A 22526-nucleotide genomic window follows, 5' to 3' on the forward strand; every position below is an offset into this window, starting at 1 on the left:
TTGAGCTGCAATTTTGAGAATTAAAAACTATATTTACATCTCATTTTATATCTTTAGGAGATATAAATTTAACCTCTCTGTCAATCACCGTTCAATTAGATATTAAGTGTTGGTGTGGCATAGACTTGGCTCACATTTTAAGCACTAGTTGACTACCAATTTCAATGTTTAGTACTTTACTCTTTTAACCTTTTATGAAATTGGCAGTCAACTTCTTCATAAAATGTGAGCTCAATGTATGCCACAATTGTCAACGCTCAAAATTAAGAGGTCAACCTTAAATGGTCGCGGGTTAGCGATCATCAATCGTAAGGTTAACTTAGAAGATATGATCAAGATTAATAGTTGGATGAACACAAGGATATATAGGGGCCACCCATAAACAGGACTACATCCATTGTAGTTTGTATATATTTGTGTGAGATTACAAATGTTACATCAAATGGCTCAAAGCTTTTAATTGGCATGTGGAAAACCCAAGAATAGTAAGTTTTCCCCATTCCATTAGACCTCCTTCTCCTTCATCCTCTTTTCCTTTATAAAGTTTTCCCCATCCCATTAGACCTCCTTCTCCTTCATCCTCTTTTCCTTTATATAGACCAATGCTACCTTCGTAACGAAGATCAAGTATATTGTCTTAAAGAAGAGGTGATGTGGTATCTCCATGTTGACCCAATAAATATCTAGACTAACAAATATCTCTAGTCTTGGTCAATGGGTCTTCATTCAATGGTGTCTATTCGTAGAGCGCTCTAAAATGTGGTCGTCTATAGAGCACATGGGGAGGTTGTCGTTTGTAGAGCACTTGGGGGGGGGGTCATTTGTAAAGCACTTGGAGAGGTGATCGTCTGTAAAGCACCTACAAGGTGGTCGTCTGTAGAGCACCTACGAGGTGGTTGTCTATAGAGCACCTGGAGAGGTGGTCGTCTGTAGAGCACATAGGGAGGTGGACAAGGTGTAATATGCCAAAACTAAAACTTGGTGACTTATTTTTGCAAATTTTGGGCCATGATTTTCTGGGGATATGACACGTGGCACCTTGGGTGGCAAGTATGGCCGGAACACCTATTGCCCCTGGAGCGTAGTCTGATATCCTTAGTCCGACAGGCTAGACTTAAGGCCTATTAAAGATATTACTTGTCTCCCAAGTAAGGAAACCCTAATTCAAGTCAAATAAGAATATAATGAGGATTAGGCAACTAAATCATAATCAAAGGAGAATTGGATATCTCCTAGATAATCTCCCGATTTAATGGAGATTACTTCCCTACAAAGACTCTCAAGATCTAGAAAAACTCTAGCTGGGTATTTATCAGGGAACTCGACTCTGGATTCTCTAATCAATCATAGTAGAAGATACATCTCTTTTACATTCTCCTTAAGCCTGATATAGGATCATCCTGCATACATGCCACCATCTACACGTACACACGTCCATGGAGAACTCATCTCCTAAAACGCCCTGTCATAGGCTATTCGTCAAGAATGGTTCACGATGTTTTGCACATCACACCATTGTTTCTTAGAACTAAACATGTGTTTTAATTCTCCTTCTTAGAGATAAGTAGGCAATCCAATCTGGATTCAACCACACACCCCCACCCATCAACCCCATTCTTTCCTTATTGGAAAGGATGGACAATTCTAATGAATTTGGCCTCTGTTTATAGATATAGACAAATTTGATTCCAACACAAATGATGTTAAAATGTTACAATGTAAAAGGTATTTAACATTTTTTAAAAGAAAACTTTTTGAATCACTTGCGTTTCTAGAATAATCTTATTTGGGAAGAAAAAAAAAAAGCAATTGATTATTGCTTTTAATCTTCTGCTCCGTACAAACAAGGGGGCTTTAGTCTTTTTAGACTAGCATAACATGTCCCCTCTTCTTTCAATCTTTCTCTTCCCTCCCCTCTTATTCTTTATTTTATATTTATCTTTCTATATAAAATTAATATGATTTGAGGAGAAGAGAAAAAAAAAAGAAAGGATAATCCTACTCCTAACATTTGAACCTAAAACAAGGAGAGAGAAAAAAAAAAAAAAAAAAAAAAAAAAAAAAGAGGAAGTAAAAAGACGACCACGACGACAAGTAGATCAGAATTACCAGAATAGCACATGCAAAACCTGTTAAAGTTGGAGGGTATGTTTGGCTAAGAATGGTACAGGGTAAACTGCCAAGGTAAACGTTAAAGGGCAGGGAATGACTCAGTCTCGCCTTTCAGAGCCAGTACGTTACGTATGACCTTATCCGTACTGGTTAAACTGTTCACGCCTTTTAATAATTTGAAAAAATGACAACAGTTTTCAAATCTCTTTTGATTTTTAAAAGTTTTAAAAAAATCAATTTTTCTTTTCAACTTTAATTTCAATAATGTAATGTGAAGGCTGTACTCTACTTGTTTAATCACTTATTTGAACTAATGCAATTGGTAATAAAAGTTTAACGTCACTGTGGATGTTCTTTAAAAACAAAGATATTGCCTTTTTATAATAAATAAAATTCAATTCTACCCATCAAAATAATTCTTCTACCCATGTGTTTGAAAGAGCTAGCAAGATGTATTTGCTAGAATTAGTTAAATGGAGTGCATTTTAAATGAATTTGTTTGAAATTACTATATGCAAAGAATCATTTCAAATCCGTTTGTTTCATTCGTTTCTTTCTTCTCCAAATCTTAGCAAAGATTGATAGTCTAAACAAACAATTCATCTCATTATGTTACCTGAATTCCTAAGTTTGAATCACTCAATCCAAATGTGCTTTTCAGTTTGCGTGTTTACTCTTGAGAGAGTGAATCTCAAGTCGACAAGCAAAATGTTATATCTAATTGTTTAAATGATCTTCAGACTTATTAGAGAAGGTTATATGTGTCAAACCAATAGTCTGCGTACTCACATATCACACTTGGGCTAGAGTATGTTGTAGCTTAGTGTAGAATTTGGAATTAAAACTTTTAACCCATCACTCTTCACTCATCAGTCTTTGGCTAATGTAGTCTTACTAGTAATAAAACTGCCATATGTTATAATAATTATAGTTTACAAAGCTTGTGGTACTCTTTGTAGGAGGCAAATTGAGATAAGTTAATAATTTAATGTCCAAAGCCAATTTTACAGGCACCAAACTGTACTCTTTGTAGGAGGCAAGCTAGTTGTGTAGTTTTATAACTTCCTTTCCTCAATTAGGAAATGCGTGTACGCCCTAAACAAAAGGTTAATGATAGAGAGACTGAATTTTTAAACTAAAGTTGCAAACTAAATGACGTTACACCAATATAAAGTAAATACGTTAATCAATACTAAAGTAATAATCTAATCATTAATAGTTACAAAATTCGATTTAAAAATTTAGTTTTCCTAACATTATCCTAAACAAAACTCAAGGACCTTAATTAGCTCTCATAAGGTAGCCGGCTAGCCATGCTCAACCTTCATATTTTGTTATTTGCACAATCTTGTCCATCTTTCAGTTTCATTATTATGGAATTAGTTAGATTATATATATATAAGTGATATTATTGAAGAGAGAGAGAGTAAACTTACATGCAATAATAGTATTATGTTGATCCGTATTAAAAATAAAATATCATGCAAAGAGAAATTTATAAGGTGTATTATTGGCACGGAACGTCACAGTAAAAATGTAACCATAACATGTAAAATTTTTATGAGGGATTTTTCAGTGTACCAAAAACACAGTCTAGTACACAAAGTATAATAATATAATTGGTTGAAAACTTGAAAAAAAAAATTGTAACCAATTGTATTATGATAAATATTGTACTAGACCGTGTTTTCAGCACACTCAAATATTTCTCCTCCTTTATAAAAGAGAGAGGATTTAAATCTTGAAAATGGATACTCTCCGAATCCCTTCCACCAAATCCTCTCAATCAATCAATCCGGACTCTTGAAATTTGATCCAACGACTACAAACAAGAGGCTCATTTAAAAGTTATAATAAATGTAATTATTAGATCAAATTTTAAGAGCTCAGATTGATTGATTGATCGAAAGGATTTGGTGAAAGTGATCCGGAGATGATCCCTTTCCTTAAATCTTAACTATTAAGGCTAATTATTAGTTAGTTAAACTATTAAATGAAATAAATTCTTTCTTGTTAAAAGGTAGGAATGGTTGTCACTTTATACTACGGTGTAGTGGTATTCATCTTCACTTACAAGTGAAAGAACTTAAATTTGATTTTCATCAAAAACAAATTTAAATCTTATAATGTTAACCGATTGTGAGGCTACAATCCCTTAGCGTAGATAATCCGGTTAAAAAAAAGTAGGAACGGTTAGTTTGGGACGGCGGTTTGCATGGGAGAAGTGAGAAGTGGGGTCCACAAAAAGTGTAACTACTTGTTGTCTGAAAAAATGGAGCTCCTACCTAATCTCACTCTTGGGGAATGACCACAATTTGCGTGAATTTGTATATTTCGATCCTACAGCCACCAGTTAATGCTAACGTTATCACCTGCTCTGCATAAACTTCTGTACACCTATTCATAATTGCATTTCTACCAGGGAGTGTGCTATTCACAAATCTCATTTTACTTCTCACACACCCCTTATTAATTCATTTCCGTTGATTTTTTTCAATTCATTCGATCCGACTGTCAAAAATTAGAAGGATATGTGAGAAGTAAAAAGAGGTGTATGTATATCACATCCCTTTTTACTATCATAAAAACATTGGGTGTACACCTTTATTCATGCATCTATTTCTCCATCTAAAGACGGAAAATGCAATGTATAACTTATAGTTATTTTGCAAGAAAACTTATGGTACATTTTCTGCAAATCAAATTTGACGTAATTGTAGGTATTATTTGTGCACGTATCAAACTATAATTTTAAAAAAAAAATGATGAATGATCTTTTGATAATAATTAAAACTATAATTTTAGTTGAAAGAGACAGAAAGATACAGTGAAACTAAAGATAGGAAAACAAATAAAGAAAGCCTTTTTTGAGTTTATTCGAACCAAAACAAGTATGAATCTTAGTGTTGAATTTTGTCCTAACCGACTTGTAACAATGGAAAATGGTCCTACCTGACTATTGAGGATGCGTTAGAACAATCAATATTGTAGAGGGGAGTCAAATTCAAGATCTAAAATACAAAAATAAATGTTTTTAACTATTCGAGCTACAAACTCGTTGCATAAACTAAGTTATATGTTTTGGTGTACAGCAAGGAACCAAACTAAGTTATATGTTTTGGTGTACAGCAAGGAACCAAGTCATCGTCCGTCTCTTTTTGATCGGTAATTTCAAAACAATATCCATGGCGTTTCTTCTTTTAAACAAGCCTAAAGAACCGACCCTTTCACTCGGTATATAAGATATTAGAAAAATTCTTGTAAAGGGCAGATTTAGATATTTTCACATATAAATATTCAAGGTTTTAGTTCATTATAGTCATTTTCATATTCTCGTTTTATTTCCTTTATGTATTCCTTAACTTGTTTATCTCTATTAACTTTCTTTTGATTTATTTAATCAACGAATGAAAGAAATAGAAGGCACATAAAGAAAAAAATGAAAGCGAAAGTCACTACTCTTGTAAGTCATCTCCTGCATTATTTTACATCAAACTCGTTATGAACGATTAAACAAATTTTATGACTTTTTCCCGAGTAACGGGAAAAATCCTTTACAGTCCCAAAGAAAATTATTAAGGCAAATCCCAAAATACATGTCATGAGAAGACTACAAGCAGTTACCCACCCTACCACAATATATTCCAAGTTCTCAATGCAAAGTTTTCAAACAAGTTCATAACCAATGAGAAAGAAAAAGGCAAATGAAATAGAATGAGACGGTGAAAGTAGATTTGGCAATTTCTTACATAACCCGTTAACACGATATGAAAATAATGAGTTTCGGGTCAACATGATAACTAATCGAGTCGTTATCAGGTTACATGTTAAGAACCTGTTAATAACGGATCCTTAACAGGTTTACACAAGGGGTGTGATATCCACACACCCCATTTTACTTCTCACACACCTTTTTAATTTTCGGTCGTTGGATCGGATGAATTGAAGAAGATCAACGGACATAAATTATCAAGGGGTGTGTGAGAAGTAAAATAGGGTGTGTGGATAGCACACCCCTTACACAAAGGTGACACATGGCTAACCCATTTTGACACGTTAAGAAAAAAAGTTATTCTGATGAATTTTATTTTTTAAACTACTAAAAAAAACTTACTATAAAATACAATAGCTATAGTATATATGTTGTCGATGCAAATTTCCGTCATCTCTTTCTTTGAGGAAAATGCACCTGCAAAATAATAACACATTCGATTAAGGCCAAAAACCTCACACGCCCATGATGAATGGGAGGGGGCTTTGCCTGAAGAATATCTGATGCCAAAGTTAGAATTCTGAAAAGAATATATTTAGGAGTTTGTGGGTAGCAAATGACTTAGCATTTTAGTGCGATAAGAAAGGTATTCATAGGAGGGTGGCCGACCATATATGGTGTAATTGTGTGAATAATTGCAAGATATTATGTGAAATAATATCTTGCAACTAACATGGCAATTATTCCTAAAATAAATAGGAAGTTTCGAGAGTTACCTTTCGAATAAAATCAATAAGGAAGTGATGAGAGTGATTTGAATAAATACCATATTGATCACCTTGGACTAGTCGAGATCACTAGGTGGACATCGGAAGCCGTTGGGCCATGGAAGTGGGCCGAGCCATGTGTGGGGCGCGTGGGCGTAGTGCGGTCTGACTTGCTTGGCCTTGGGTCAATGGTGCATTGGGCTTAGAGCGCACTGGGCTGGTGCTGAGTCGCGGCTCCGGCTACTTCTCATGCGGCTCGGGTCGGCTCACCATGGACGTAGGCCCATATAGGCTGGATTGGCGTTGGGCACTTCTACCTTGGCCCTGCAGCTCCTGGCTTGCTGGGGCGCATCGATTAGGGCTGCTTCGTGCTGGGTTGGCTGCCTTGTGGCACAAGCCTAGGTCAGTTGCTGCAAGGTGGCGTGGGATTGGGCTTGCTACTACATGTGTGTCTGCTCACCGTGGGCAGAGGGCTCGCCATGGATTGCCATGATGGTGCCCCATAGGGGTAGTGCCGATCTTTTATCCATCGTGTTGAGTCTCGTGGATTGTCGTGGTGGGGCTATGTCGCAATCTTCATCACTTGATCTGGATCTTAGAACGTAGGAAGGTTTGTTCGTCATGGTTTCCAAATTTTCTGTCATTGTATTTTTCTTTTACGTTTACTCAAAGAATTTAATAATTCTAGGAATAAGAACGTACGAAAAATCTACAAATGAACGAGAAATGAGAAACTTTGAGTGTGTGAATCAAACTCTCAATGAAAGCACAAATTTGTGGATGCAAATTTCCTCCATCTCTTCATTTGATGAAAATGCATATGCAAAATAATAACAACTTCGATCAAAGCCAAAAGCCTCATGCGCCCATGATGAATAAGAGAGACTTTGGCCGAAGAATCTCCGATGTCAAAGTTAGAATTCTGAAAAGAATGTATTTAGGAGTTTCTGGGTAGCAAATGGCTTAGCATTTTTGTGGGATAAAATAGGTATTTATAGGAGGGTGGTCAACCCTATTGGTGGAGAATGGCCGGCCATATATGGTGTAATTTGGTAAATAATTGCAAGATATTGTGTGAAATAATATCTTGCAATTAACATGGCAATTATTCCTAAATTAAATAGGAAGTTTTGGGAATTACCTTTTAAATTAAAATCAATAAGGGATTGATGGGGAGTGATGGGAGAGATTTGAATAAATACCATATTGATCACCTTTGACTCTTCGTTGATTGAGCGGTTATTGTCCATTGCATGCGTGTGGAAATTCCAGTGTGCCTCGAGGGTAATCACGTCTTTCTTGTCCAAAAATCTATGTGTCACCTCCACGATTTTTGGGATTATTTTTTGCTCTACATATGTATATATGGTATATTAAATATATATTATTGTATTATTATTCTTTATATAAATTTGAAAATTTTAAGTTTTATTTATTTATTTATTTTTATGGTATACTATGGGTAAAGAGTTAGATTAAAAAATTATAGGATAAATTACATTTTACCCCCTCATATTTCAGTGCAATTGCAACCTCATACAACATCTTTAAAACATTTTAATCTCATACATTTATTATTATTTTCATTTCAATTTCATACATCCATTAGAAAATCTGTTAAGTTAACCATTAAGTGATGACATGACAAATATGAAGTCCTCATTTATGCTGACGTGACTGCCAAACATGTGCCACGTGGCATAAAAAATTAATAAAAAATTAAAATCTAATTTAAATATTAACATATTAAAAATAAAAATAAAATACAAATTCTTCATCTTCCCCACCCCTTCTCCTACCACCACCCCCTTGCCCACCCAAGCCACCCCTTCTCCCATCACCAACCCGGTCCCCTATCACCACCCCCTTCCCTCATCACTTTCACCCCAAGCTTCTCCCTCCAGCAGCACCACCATCCCACATCACCACCCTATTCCCCATCACTTCTGCACCAAGCTTCTCCCTCTAGCACCACCACCATTCCCCATCACCACCCCTTTCCCCCATCACTTCCAAACCAAGCTTCTCCCTACAACAGCACCACTACCATCAATTTCCTCATCCGCAAAGCCCCAAGCAACCTAGAGACCCCCAATTTTTTCCCTAACTTCAACACCACCTCAAACCCTTGCCTCGATTTCTTCTTCCAAGTGGTCCCCTTCACCCCAGCCTCTTATGTCAGCCAACAGTTTTTGCTCACTCTCTGCCCGTCCTTTTGTCGTTGTTCTCACATAAGACGACCACTTAAACGCCCCCACCTCACCAGAAGACTCCCCGCAGCCACTGATTAAGCTCCAAATAACTCACTTGACTGGGATGAATTTAGCAACTCCACTTCCATGCAATCTGAGGAGGACCTCGACTTGGGCTTCTGGCACCTAATCTTCAAACCCGACCCCTTCAAGCCTAACCCAGCCATCAACCCTAACACTGTGCCCATGGACGATGATGTTTTGGAGATCAAAGAGGTGCTCAACTTGAGCTCCGAGCATCTCTAAAGACGACTAGGGCTTGGAGGTTTCTCTGAGACCCATCATCCAATTGAATTACTTAGATTTGGGATCTAGGGTTTAATCGCAAATGGGGAATTCGAATCAAATTAGATGCGGAAATTAGGAATTTGGGATTTTTGGTTAGAGAATGAGGTGCGGAAATGATGGGGATGGGGGTGGTGATGGGAGAAGGGGAGGCTCGGGTGGGCAAATGGGTGGTGGTGGGAGAAAGGGTGGGGAAGATGAAGATTTTTTATTTTTTTTAAATTAATTTTTTTAATTTTTAAATTTTAATTTTTTTTATTAATTGTTTGGCCATGTGACACACGTTTGGCAACCACGTCAGCATAAATGAGGACCTCATATTTGCCACATCATCACTTAATGGTTAACTTAACATATTTTCTAACGGATGTATGAAATGAAAATAACAATAAATGTATGAGATTGAAATGTTTTAAAGATGTTGTATGAGGGTGCAATTGCACTGAACAATAAAGTAATTTAAAAATACCAAACAAATTAAAAAAATATATACTAATTATTTACAAGTGCGAAAAATGTGAAGAAATATGCGAGCACTCGTGATCGCATCCTTTCTGCTTTGCGGATAGGTACATCGTCGTTTGAATTTTTAAAACCATACAAAACCCTCATGAATAGTATTTTTAAGGGAGTTCAAAATAAATAAAATTCATAATCATTAATGTACAATTCTCTTGTTTTGCATATCCTTGAATATTTGGTATTTTGTAGTAATGCACTAATGTCTTTACATTAGACTCTTATTTTGAGTATGTAATACTTGAAAGATAAATGTTTTTTATTTTTTTAATGTTTTAAAGTAATATTTATGTGACAATATGGTACAATATACTAATCTAGTATTATGCTTTCCATTATTTTTGGGTCAAATTATGTTTTTCATTTTCATTATTTATTGATTTAAAATATATTTTTAATGGGTAATAGGTCGGGTTGTATTACCTGATAATATTAACGGGTTGATTTCGGATCGGGTCATATTATCCATTTACTTTAATGGGTGTTACACGACATAACCCATTAAGATATCGGGTAGATCACGAAAACAACACGAACACGGAAGACACGACACGAATGCCAGATCTAGGTGAAAGTGCAAAATCACGTGAGCATAATCAAGAATTTCATAAATATAGAGATTGTGGTTGGACCCTACTGATGCGAATCTCAGTAACAAACTCCCAGCTAGTGCTGCTATGTGGCAAATTGGAAAGGGATCAAATGTTAGTTTTGTTTAAATTGGTACTCTTTTTGGGAGACGTGATCTCAGTAGACATTATTCCTTTCTTTTTCCCAAAAGGTTGTAGCGAAAGAAAGATGAAATTTTCACAAAGTGTTGTGAATTCGAGATATCTTTGGTCTTGTTAGTTATAGTGTTTTTCCTCACTTACCGACCGAGGGAAGTTAGTTTAGTTTGGGATGTTGGATATGAATAAAATTTCTGACAACTTCAGTGTTGTCCTTTCTCGAGTATTATTCTTACACTTTTCGATAACATCGATAATTTCGAAATCCATGGTAATGTTTCTCTGGATGTATTGGTTGTGTAAATGCAGCATGACAGTATATCGCATTTGTTCACCCAGTGTTTGGAACCATACGAAATGAACCATCTTACTCAAGACTTAAACTCAGCAATTATCATCCCTACTTGAAAATCGAATGGCACTTCTTTATGGAGAAACGTGTCCAGAATCTTTACCAACCTTAGACTTCTTAAATACATCTTCATTTGAAATGAGTTTAATTGCTGATACCGACAATGGAAAAACCAAATCAATGTCTAGGATTGCACATCGTGTATCACCCCAGTTGTGCAAATGTAATCACTATTACAGCAGCAAAAGACATATATACCATTGCACACCTTCAGCTTATCTTATCTCATTTCAGTTAGAATTCACGAGTGTTGATATGGCATTACCTACAAACTATCAAGAAATCGTTCGAATGGTTATAATCATTTCCTGTATCCAAATAGAGATGGGGAAATATCACCATAAGCTCCCGGTACGAGTTATCTTGCACATGTAGAGATTATGGTAATGTTTCAGTGATTACTAACCGACTTGACAAGTCAACTCACCTTTCGTTGGTCTAGAGGGACTACGTTTATACCACTTGGTAAAATTCCTCATTCTTGAAATTATCAAATTTTCTGACGTTTCGATCAGCATCTTCTCTGATTGTGATTCCATATTCACTTCTTGTGCCGGAAGGTATTCCAATCAACCTTGGGCACGCATCTACCATATTGCACTTCATATTGTTTCTGGGGCAAACAAATCGACTAAAAGAATCGCTCAGACGTCAAAATTTTAGTTGCGACCATTAATTCTTCCATCACCCAACAAATACTCTGCCGAACTAATCTTTACCATTTGTGATTGAATATTCCAGAAGCTACCGTTGTAGCGGGATGTCATGCATTAATTCTAATCGCCTTGTATTCTAGATTTGATGGACTTGTTTTGACCTTCAAATTCTTGAGTGTTCTTTCAGCCTTTTGACATATTGTTCGCAAAATTCAAGAGAATTTCCTTATGAATCTACTCGATAAGGCGTTATGAACTACATTGTTCCACTACATGGTGTGCTTGACACTACTCTATCTCACTGTGATGCATGTATCGCTTCCAAGTCTTGGGAAATCTTCTTGAAAACCGTGGGTACAAAGTTGTTGTTCAATACCCTATTTTACCCTAAGACTGAAAGCCAATCTGAATGAACTATCCGAACTTTGGAGAACATATTGGTTTTAACATGACTATGATAGATATCTATCTTTGTTTAAATTGTGTATAACGATAGTTATTTTTTAGGTATGGCTATAATACTGTTTAAGCCGTTGTATAGAGATGTTATGCATAGCACATGATTGACAGAAAAGTATTCCGAACAGGTATTTGAATAATCGAGATTACAATTTAGGAAATTGTGTGCTATTTGCATTGTCACCCGAGAGGGTAGTACATGAGCGTGATCGATGCGCTAATCAGACAATTTATATGTATTTTCTTAAGAGGGGCAAGATGGTAACATTGCGCCCTCAGGAATTTGTTACTTACTTATCGATAACTTATTTGTTGTGTTCGTTAAGTAGGTAGACAAGGAGGTCATTTCACATTAACATTTGTATTTACTTATTTTATTAGTTATTTATTGTTTGGGGCTTAACCCAAAGATATTACACACTAACCTTCGGAGTACGTAACGTAACGAGTATGTAGGTTAAAAATATTCTATGTCAAGTTTTCATTTCAGTACAATTACTTTAACTTTACATTATTATATATATGTATTTTGACGGGATGTTATTTTACATATATAAATATTTTCGACGTTATGTTTTTATAAAAGTAGTATATTATATTATTGTGCTGAATGAGAAGGAAAGTATGAGTTTGGGGGCATGAAAGAGGAATCATTGCACTTCGATCGCGGCAGAATGACATTCTTATAAATAAATAAATAAATAAATAAATATATACACACACTTTCTTCCTATCTTTTGGAGTATATCATGTATAGCAAGTGATTTCAAATTTCAGGGACGAATTTTTTTTAAGATGGGTAGATTGTGACAACCCGTTCCTAATTTTACGATTTTATAAATTTTAAATGAGTGTATTGACAAAAATGCCCTTAGAGGCGAGGATTTTTACTTTCATTGACCGTCTTTCGTGACGTGTATAAGCTACTATTTTAGTGTATTCTAGAAGTACCCGACGATACAAATGCATAGACGCAAGCGGGATCGAATTTGGAGCTACGACTAAGATTTTACGGAACCACGAAACTTAAGAGTGTTTTTATGAAATTTGAATTTTGGGTATTTTATTAATTTAATACTTTCCGAGTAGATATTTTGAATATTGTATAATTTTTTTGGTCCATGGGACCCACACCCACACAAGCTCTCCACCCATTTCGCTCCACATGTCCGTTCTCCCTGTCCTCCTCACTCTCTGGATCACATCACTGAAACTCACTCTCTCTTCACTTATCTCTCTCATTCTCAAAATTGTCCTTCTCATTCCCCCCTCACACACCCAACACCAAACCACCATCCCTCCCAACTCTAACGAGTTGTGCGACCACATAACCATTGTTATTCCACCCAGCTTCGTGGCAAACCACTGTGATAATCACCTTGTTTTACTCACAATACCAAGCCTAAAACATTTCTCTGCAAATGGCAGCCATAAGTCCATGACCATTATCCACCATATCCTTCGACGAAGGTGGGTCTCGAAAATACCTTCGATAAATCTTTCTCGTCATTTAGTTTCAATTTTAGACATGGTAGGTGATTCTTGGGCTACTTTTATGGTAGATATAACTCGGGGAAGTTTCCATGTTTTCTAGCGAGGAATTCGGCGACTTCAAGCTGTTTTCTGGCCAGGCCCAGCCACGGTCAAGGAATACAATGGTATATTTCAATTCCTTGCTCTCCTTGCTTCAATTTGATATATGGGAAGACTATTTTTAGTTAAGTATTTGGGTTGGTCGGAGTTCGGTCACCATTTTCCTAGAATCTAGCGGTTTCAATGGCAACCCACCGGAGAAGAAGAAGAAGAAGAAGAAGAAGAAGAAGGAAAAAAAATAAAAACAAGGGTCTTAGGCCCAAATCCTAAGCCCAACCAGCCCCAAACTTTTGGGCCGATGTGCCAGCCCAGCCCGGTTCCAATTGGGCCAGAATATTGTGTTATCTTTTTCAAAATTTCTCGGAAACCTCCTAGGCTAATTTCGACGCCCCGAATCCATTTTTGACATCCATTTAGTGAAATTCCAAAGTTTTAACATAGTTGACCACCGGGGTGTCTCGGTTGACTTTTAGGGTTGACTATTGACTTTTCGTTGAGTTTTTACGAAAATTACCCGAGACCCTTCTTAGCATATTTCAACGTCCTGATTTCAAATTCACCATCTGTTTTTTGAAATTCAACCGCTTTAAGATAGTTCCTTTATTAGCCATACTTTGTACAAAAACGCGTAATTACATTAGTACGTTATATTTACCTAAATGGTTTTGTTTCTAGGCGAAACGCTTTGCAAGAACTCTCGATACTATGAGGTGGGTTTGACTCGACAACATGATCTGTGAGTGGGTCTTTCTTTTGATATATATATATATATATATATATATATATATATATATATTGGTTAGTTTCCATATATACATTCATTAATTAATTTCCTACGTGATTGCCTTAATTAAATTAACGTTCGTAAGAAATGACTTATTGTTGGGAAATGATGAAATAATCCTACGGGATGCACAAGTAAGCTTACTATATGGGGGTGCCTTAATCTTATTTTTGGTCATGAGTAATATGTTATTGACTAGAATTGTTGAATGATTGTGGCATGATTATATTTATGTTATTTGCTCATCGCTTACTGCACCAGTGTTAGTACTCGTTAGGGCCAGGGCCAGTCTTTCACGTGTATGTACACATCGCACCATACACTCACTTTGGATCCATTGTAGGTGTGAGTCATGTCGTACAGGTTGCAATAAGCAACTCCGACTCATATGTGCTGCTCATAGCTCCAGTCTTCACGTGATTGTAGTACTAGAGCGTATATAATTATTTCACCCAATCATGTTCATGTCATAATATCTCTGCATGAACTCGTGTATTAGCATCTGTCGATGAGCATTCAATGTGATATTTTTATTTATGTGAAAATATGTGATTACGGACGTCATGTACTCATTTACAAAAGTTGTGACGTATGGCATCCTTGAAATATTGCTGGTTTTGATAAGCATTTTTATACTATACGTAGTATGTATATTTTGGGAAATTATACTTATTTTACGGCGAGAAGTTATAATGTTTCAAAAAGGTTTTTATAAAAGTTAATTTCTTAGGCCCACCCAACCTTGTTTTTTGCCCCTCCAAGTTTTAGTAGCTGAGCTTTTGTATCGACGAAGATTCTTGACAAATCTTGGTATTGGAGATTACCTTCAATGATATAATTCTCATCCTACTTTACCGTACTTTGCTTATGCACTGACATCATTTGTGAAATGGGTTCATTCCCGCTCACCAGCACACTCTTGTATTTAGACACTTTTAGGTTTAAATTTATTCACATTTTCCACATCACTACATTTTATGACTTTGGCATCTTCCAAGTGTCGGCCAGCACAGCTCAATTCGGAATCTTAATGGACATTCCGGGTCGAGGTGTGTCATCAAACAACAATTGAAATCACAGAAAAATTACGCCCAATTTGAATGTGGAAAATATATTTTCACAAACTCGTTACATTCACATAGTTTTATTTCTCATAAAGTTCGCCCAAAACACATCAAAATCATGACTAGATATTAGATATAAGAAATACAAAATATATGTAAAATATCAAACTATTCCAAACAAAGTTTTAAAATCACAATAATTTAAAGGAAAAACTCACTGCCGCCACCCCTCGGCCCCAACAGAATGCCAACCCCAGATTATTGTCTCTCGTTCTGTATATCCTCCTTGTCTCCCCCTCCACAAATCTCACCCCACCTCCAACAGAGTTCTCCCTCCACCAACCTCTAAATCTCTGAAATCCCCTTACCAATCCCCTCCAACCATTTATCATTCAACCAAGACTTGCTCCCATAACATTACAAAACCCCAATGTCAGATTCTCTGCTCCAAGTTTTATCAGGGGAGAGAGAAGGAGAGAGAAGGGGGTTGATCGGTATGGCGGTGGTCCTAAGTAGGGATGGGCAATGGTTATGGCGGACGGGTAACCGCGATTATTTACTTATAACCGTTTAAGCTTTTACCCGCATAACCGTTTACCCTTTGGGTATTTATATAAACGGGTATACCCATACCCATAACCGTTTATAAACGGTTAACCATACCCATTTACCCATAACCGCATATCCATTTAACCATAACCGCATACCCGTTTACTCATTTTTAACCCCGTTTACCCCTTTTTTTCACCCGTCTACCTATTTTTTAACAACTTAAGAAATTTGTCATAATTTTCTTTTTCTAACAATTAAATACTGTTATAAATACATTTAACATGAATTTTTGTATTAACGGCAATATGATTTATGAATATATGCGATGTCTCCCAATTATTTGACAGTCAATCTATTACAAGAATCATGCATGGTTGCAGGTTAATTAATATTCATGTTTACATACACACACACACACACACACACACACACACACATATATATATATATATATATATATATATATATATATATATTAATTAATATTCGTGTTTACATACATACATATATATATATATATATATATATATATGTAAGTACGCATCAGTCTGCTAATAAGTTAATTTGATAAATATTTTCATCGATCCAAGCCATTTAATTGATTTCTAATTTTTGGGTCAAATATTTATTGAAAACTCAAGGCCAATTAAATATATATACATATATATATATGTATATGTACTTATCGGCCGACAATAACATGTTTCTAAAAGCTCAAGGTAATCATTATCTTGAGTTGGCCAAAGCTCCAAAAGACTCCAAAACAAAACTGTCGAACCCTCTAATGTTTTAGCACATTCAATCACATATATTAAACATTGGACCGTTCTATCAACTATATTTTTCTCTCAAGTGAGATATATATATATTATGGCCCTTTATAACTAAATATGTCTCGGGATACTAAACTTAGCTAAAAGCTTTTTTTTTTTTTTTTCAGTTTTACATATATTTAAATAAATGGTTAAATGGGTACCCGTTTATAACCGTGGGTAATACCCATAACCGTCCATTTAAATTTCACGGGTAAACAATTATACCCGTAACCGTTTATTTATCTAAACGGTTACCCATAACCGTAACCATCAAATTTAAATGGGTGGATAACCACGGTTTTCATAACTAATGGGTATTTGCCCATCCCTAGTCCTAAGTTAATAGCCCACTTACCCAGATTCTATCCTCTGATCTCACTTTGTTTTCTTTTCTATTTTTATTTTCTATCTTATGTTTTTTTTTAAATGAGTAAACGGTTGATATCTCTCTTGAATTTTCACTTAGCTTTCGATTTCTCTTAAACTTTTTAATTGGAAAATTAAGGACTTAAACAAATTATTTTGGCCAATTTCTCCATATCGTATAGTTTTCATACATTCCATTCAATTAACGTTAACTCTTATCATGCACACCAGTTTAATAGGAATTTGGATGAAATGAATGGAAAAACTACAACAATGGAAATTGGCCAAAACAATTAGTTTAAGTCCTTAATTTTTCAATTGAAAAGTTTAGGAGAGAAATTGAAAGTTCAAGGCAGAATTCAAGAGGAAAAATATCAGTTTACTCTTTTAAAATATATTCTAAATTTGATTAATGAATATTTTAAACATAATTTAACGTGACTCAAATTGCAAACTTAGAGAAATACAGTGATTAAGGGCTAATTTAGTATTGTTGTGTTTTTTTTTTAAAAACTGCTTCTACTGTACTGTGAGAATAAATAGCTATAAAATAAAGTTGTTGAGTGTTTGACAAACTTTTTTTTTTTTGTAAAAGTACTTTTAATAAAAAGTAGTGTCTGAGTGTTTGGTAAACTTTTCTATAAATTGCTTTGAATATGTTAAATGACTAAAAATGATATTATATTTAATATGATATAATAAGAGTGTTGTTAAGACCACCCCGGTGTCTTATTTCCCCACCTACTTTGAAATGATAATTTTATTGACAAATTTATCCTAATATAAAATGACCTTCAAAGACTTAAGATCAACCAATCATGTTTTGCCACATAATTATTAGATATCTTAAAAAATAAAAACTAAAATATCATCAATATGAAAAAGGAAATAAATATCATAAACCCCACCTCCACAAGCTTTCCTGGGGAAGGAAGTTCGAAAATTTATCAGGAGGAGGGTGAATTCGAACATGACATAGCAAAGCCTTGAGACTCACAATAAAGTGCACGTTGTGGAAGATGTGATGAAGCTTCACACAAGGAGGGGCGCAGGGTGTTGGGGTGTGGTGGTGCCTTGGCTAAGGATTTGGGGGTGTCGGGGTAGTTATAGTTGTAGGATTACTTTGGGGAAGGGGTTGCTGTTGGCGGTGATATTTGGAGTTCTTGGGTAATGATGTTTTTTTTTTTAATTATAATAATTTTTTCAAAGCAAGGAAAATTTGAAGAAGAAATATGTAGGGTTATTTTGGAAATAATAGTGGGTGGAAAAAGAGTTTATGTATTTTTTTAATTTTTTATGATAGGTGTAAATATAAGGTGGGTGAGGAAATAAGACATTGGGATGAATATAACACTACTTTATAATAATTATCAACGACAATAATGTAGGGTCAAAGAGTGTAATTTTGTAAAACATGTGGGGGTATACTTATTATTTAAAAATTTCATTAAATGAGTATTGATTGCTATATTTTGAAAAAAAAAAAGACACTTTTTCTAGAGGCATGGTCTACTTTATTGACAGCAGTTTTCTTTAAAAAACTTTTTTTTTTTGTTTTATCAAACACATTTAATGTTTCAGATTTTTTAATAAGCTATTTTTTATTGAAAGCACCATGATCTCAAACCAAACCTAAATTAATGAATTGAAAACACAATGATCAAAATAAAATTTTAATTATAAACACAATGACCAAAAGATTTTTAACACAACTGAAAAATCTCAAAGAAAAAGGAAGAGAGTCACAGAAAGAGAGCACATAATAACAAAGAACCAATTCTCCCTCTCTCACTCCAGAGAGGAGGAGAGAGGTTTGCGGTTTTAGTCAGTCCCTTCTTTCTCCTACCACAACTAAAAATTTCTCCTCTCTCTCTCTCTCTTAAATTCCTTCTCTCTATCTTCCCCAGTTCTAGATTTTGTGAACAAATAAAGGACTCATAAAAGGCAACCAAAACTAAAAATGTATCAAGACACAGTAGCATGCAACTTTGACCCAAACTCCATCCCTGAATCTGCAGCAGAGAGCGTGCTCGACCTCAACCCTCTTCCCCCACAACCACTGCCACAACAACCACCACAAGTTCTCATGCCTTCTTCAGACACCACCCACCACCACAACACCACCACCACCGGCTTTGGTGTCGAAGCAAACACCAGACTCTCCATGGAAGAGCTTTCTTATCATCCTCACCATCACCAATATCATCATTCCTCCATGGAAATCGATCTCCAAAACGAACTTGGGTTCAATGTCGATGACTCATACACCACCAATACTGACCATAACAACAACATCAACAATTCCCATTTGGTGTCTTTTGAGCACCCAACAAATTGGGACACCACCAATATTCATGGCGTTCATGATCAGATGCAGCAACAATTCCCAGATGGTACTACTTCTGCTACTTGTACTCTATACCCACAACCACCTGACCTTCTCAACCTTTTCAGCTTACCCAGATGCTCCCCCTCCTCTCTTCTCCAAAGTTCATCCATCACCTTCACAAATCCCCTCCCAAAAACCTCGAATTTTCCGAGCTCTTTCGGGCTCCTTGGAGACCTCCCCACCGCGGTTGACACCCCACAGGGGACGGCTTCTTCAGTCCTCTATGACCCGCTTCTCCACTTGAACCTCCCTCCACAGCCGCCATTATTCAGGGAGTTGCTTCAGTCCCTGCCGCATGGGTACACCTTGCCTGGCTCAGGAAACGGGTCGTTGTTCAGTAGCGGCGGCGATGACAGAGAGGGAAGCGGAGGAGGAGTTCTGTATGACCCAGATAGGAGTCTTGGGAGGCAGTTTGATAGCGGAGTTTTGGAGTTCTCAAGAGATATGGCTTCTAATGGGATAGGAAGAGATCTCAAAAGGACCAAACACTTCGCTACCGAGCGCCAAAGGAGACAGCAATTGAATGGCAAGTTCGATATCTTGAAGGATTTGGTTCCAAACCCAACAAAGGTATACACATAAAATTCACAAATTTCACATCCACTGTATCATTGATCAACGATGTAACAATAAAAAATCCCAGTGCATAGGATACTCCAAACCATACTAGAAAATGCATATCAGTTGTTTTGCAGTTTTAATTGGATCCCAATATTTTCTTTGTTTTTTTTTTTGTTTTCCGTAATGATCATACTTTTGCTCAACTTCTTTTTCTGGGGTCAATTAATTGGAGGAAAGAATGATAGAGCATCAATTGTGGGAGATGCAATTGAATACATAAACGAGCTTCTGAGGACAGTGGAAGAGCTTAAATTGCTGGTCGAGAAGAACAGGTGTGGGAGAGAAAGGATCAAGAGGTACAAGACTGAACATGATGGCGCTGCCGCCGCTGGAGATGACGAGAGCTGCAACATTCAGCCTCTTGGTGAGCCTCATGACCAGTCCTACAACAATGGCTCTCTGCGGAGCTCGTGGCTGCAAAGGAAATCCAAAGACACCGAGGTTGATATCCGCATTATCGACGATGAAGTTACCATTAAACTGGTGCAGAGGAAGAAGATCAACCTGTTGCTGTTTGTGTCCAGGCTTCTGGATGAGCTGCAGCTTGATCTTCATCATGTTGCCGGTGGCCAAATTGGCAATTCCTACAGCTTCTTCTTCAATACCAAGGTTTGTTTTTCTTTCTTTTATGAGATCAATTGAAACTTCATTAACAAGGATCAAGAACGTACGTAGTACAAACATGTCAAACGTAATCTAATAAGTTACACACATTGAAAGAAACAACACAATTTCACGATTAGTTTCACTTGGTTTAATTTGGTTTTTAATTAATTAGGGTTTCAGTCTGAATTATGCAGATGTATGAAGGGTCTTGTTTGTATGCAAGTGCAATAGCTGGGAAGCTCATTGAGGTTCTGGACAGACAATATGCAGCGGCAGTTCTTCCACCTACCAACAGTTAGTAGGAAGGAGGCATGAAATGAACCTGCATGCTTGGTTTGGATTAATACCAATCAACTCTTTTAAAAGAGTAACTTTTTATTGTGCTGGTTTTACTTTTACTATTTGCTGAACGGTAAACTTGGTGTGACAAAATTCTTGGATTTAAGAGTAAATTTTCATGGTTAGTCACTTTACTCATGTTAAAAGGTAACTAAGTGTTACTGAAAAACTATCTATAGATGTAATAATAATGTCAATTTTTAATCTCTCTCCCTCTTTGGTCATGTCAGCATATTAAATGAGAATAAAGATAAACACAAAAAGTATATACTTTTTAAATTACATGACATTTCAAGTGATGAGATTGTGTACTTATTTTAAGAACACTCCCTATACTTATATGTCTCATCATATGTGGCTTGAATTGTTTTATGTTTCGAAGTTTTATGTGTGCAAATATTGAAGGATGCAATCCAACGCATTACCTGACTACACAATGACTAGTTGTGCTGGCGATTCCTTAAACGTCTACACAACAGCATAAATACATTGTCAAAAGGGTAATGTTAAGAAGACTAAATTTTTTTAAACTAAATTGTAAACCAAATGATATGTCACCAATAAGAAACAAGCACGTTAATCGACACTTAATTAATAATCCAATTACCTACAACCACATTATTTAGTTTGCAAATTTGGTTTAAAAAATTTGGTCTCCCTAACATTACTCATGTCAAAATTTCCTACTGTGAGGGTACTAAATTGTTGATGTCACATAGGTCATTGCTCATATCAATTTAAGTATCTATCTAGAAGCTAGGTTAAGGTTTTCAACATCAAATAAAAATAACCTAGAATCCTCGGCTGTGGGATTACTTGCCTAGAGGTGGGGAGCACTACTACTGTTTGCAGGAAAAGCTTCTCGGCAGCGTTCTTATTTAGTATTACCTAAAAAACTAAAAACGAAATAGTTACCTAATGAATTTTAAGATTTCGGTGTTTCGTGTTTGTACACCACCGTAGATGGTAGACACCCCTCCAAGAACCCAATCACGGTATAACAGACGCTTATGGCATGATTCACTAGATTATTTTAGTACGTGGATGTTTGTTAATTGATAACGGAAGGGAATGAAGTAGGCAGGTGTATTATTATAGCTTCCAAAGCTTATGGTAATTGGCAAAACTGTCGGATAAATTAAATTAATAATAATAATGGCCGAATTAAACCAATTCTACAGGCACCAAACTGTACTCTTTGTAGGAGGCAAACTAATTGTGTGGTTCTATCTATAATTGCCCTCGGCCTTCTTCCACTGCCTTCTTCCACTGTCTTCTGTTTGGCAACTCGGATATGCATGCACGTCATCCAACTCTATAAACTCAATGAAATTGGGCCCTTTCTTGCCTGTGGAAAACTTGGGCTGGGGAACGTTCGTTAGGAGCGAATTTGGGAGGGCCGGAATCACTTATGGGGATAAGCACCTCTCGTGTGCTTTACCCACTCTCAAACGGGTCCTTATTCAACTATGTTTGTGTCTATGATTGTTTTGTG

The 22526-nt window shown here is 36.1% G+C and overlaps 1 protein-coding gene across 1 annotated transcript; it reads left to right on the forward strand.

The window, feature by feature from the left end:
• Positions 1-18903: 18903 nt before the first annotated feature.
• LOC126598531 (transcription factor bHLH91-like) lies at positions 18904-21235 on the forward strand. The gene is made up of 3 exons (XM_050264901.1): positions 18904-20035; positions 20264-20695; positions 20887-21235. The coding sequence occupies exons 1-3, from the start codon at positions 19037-19039 to the stop codon at positions 20989-20991; spliced, it is 1536 nt and encodes a 511-aa protein (XP_050120858.1). The 5' UTR covers positions 18904-19036; the 3' UTR covers positions 20992-21235.
• Positions 21236-22526: the final 1291 nt, after the last annotated feature.

This window comes from Malus sylvestris, chromosome 2 (genome assembly GCF_916048215.2).
Source record: "Malus sylvestris chromosome 2, drMalSylv7.2, whole genome shotgun sequence".
Classification (NCBI taxonomy): Eukaryota; Viridiplantae; Streptophyta; class Magnoliopsida; order Rosales; family Rosaceae; genus Malus; species Malus sylvestris.

Bases quoted from the DNA above. Each gene is read 5' to 3' on its own strand.
- LOC126598531 (XM_050264901.1), top strand. From the start codon at position 19,037: ATGTATCAAGACACAGTAGCATGCAACTTTGACCCAAACTCCATCCCT. The intron at 20,036-20,263 runs GTATACACATAA...ATTGGAGGAAAG, and splicing joins TGGTTCCAAACCCAACAAAG to AATGATAGAGCATCAATTGT. The intron at 20,696-20,886 runs GTTTGTTTTTCT...TGAATTATGCAG, and splicing joins GCTTCTTCTTCAATACCAAG to ATGTATGAAGGGTCTTGTTT.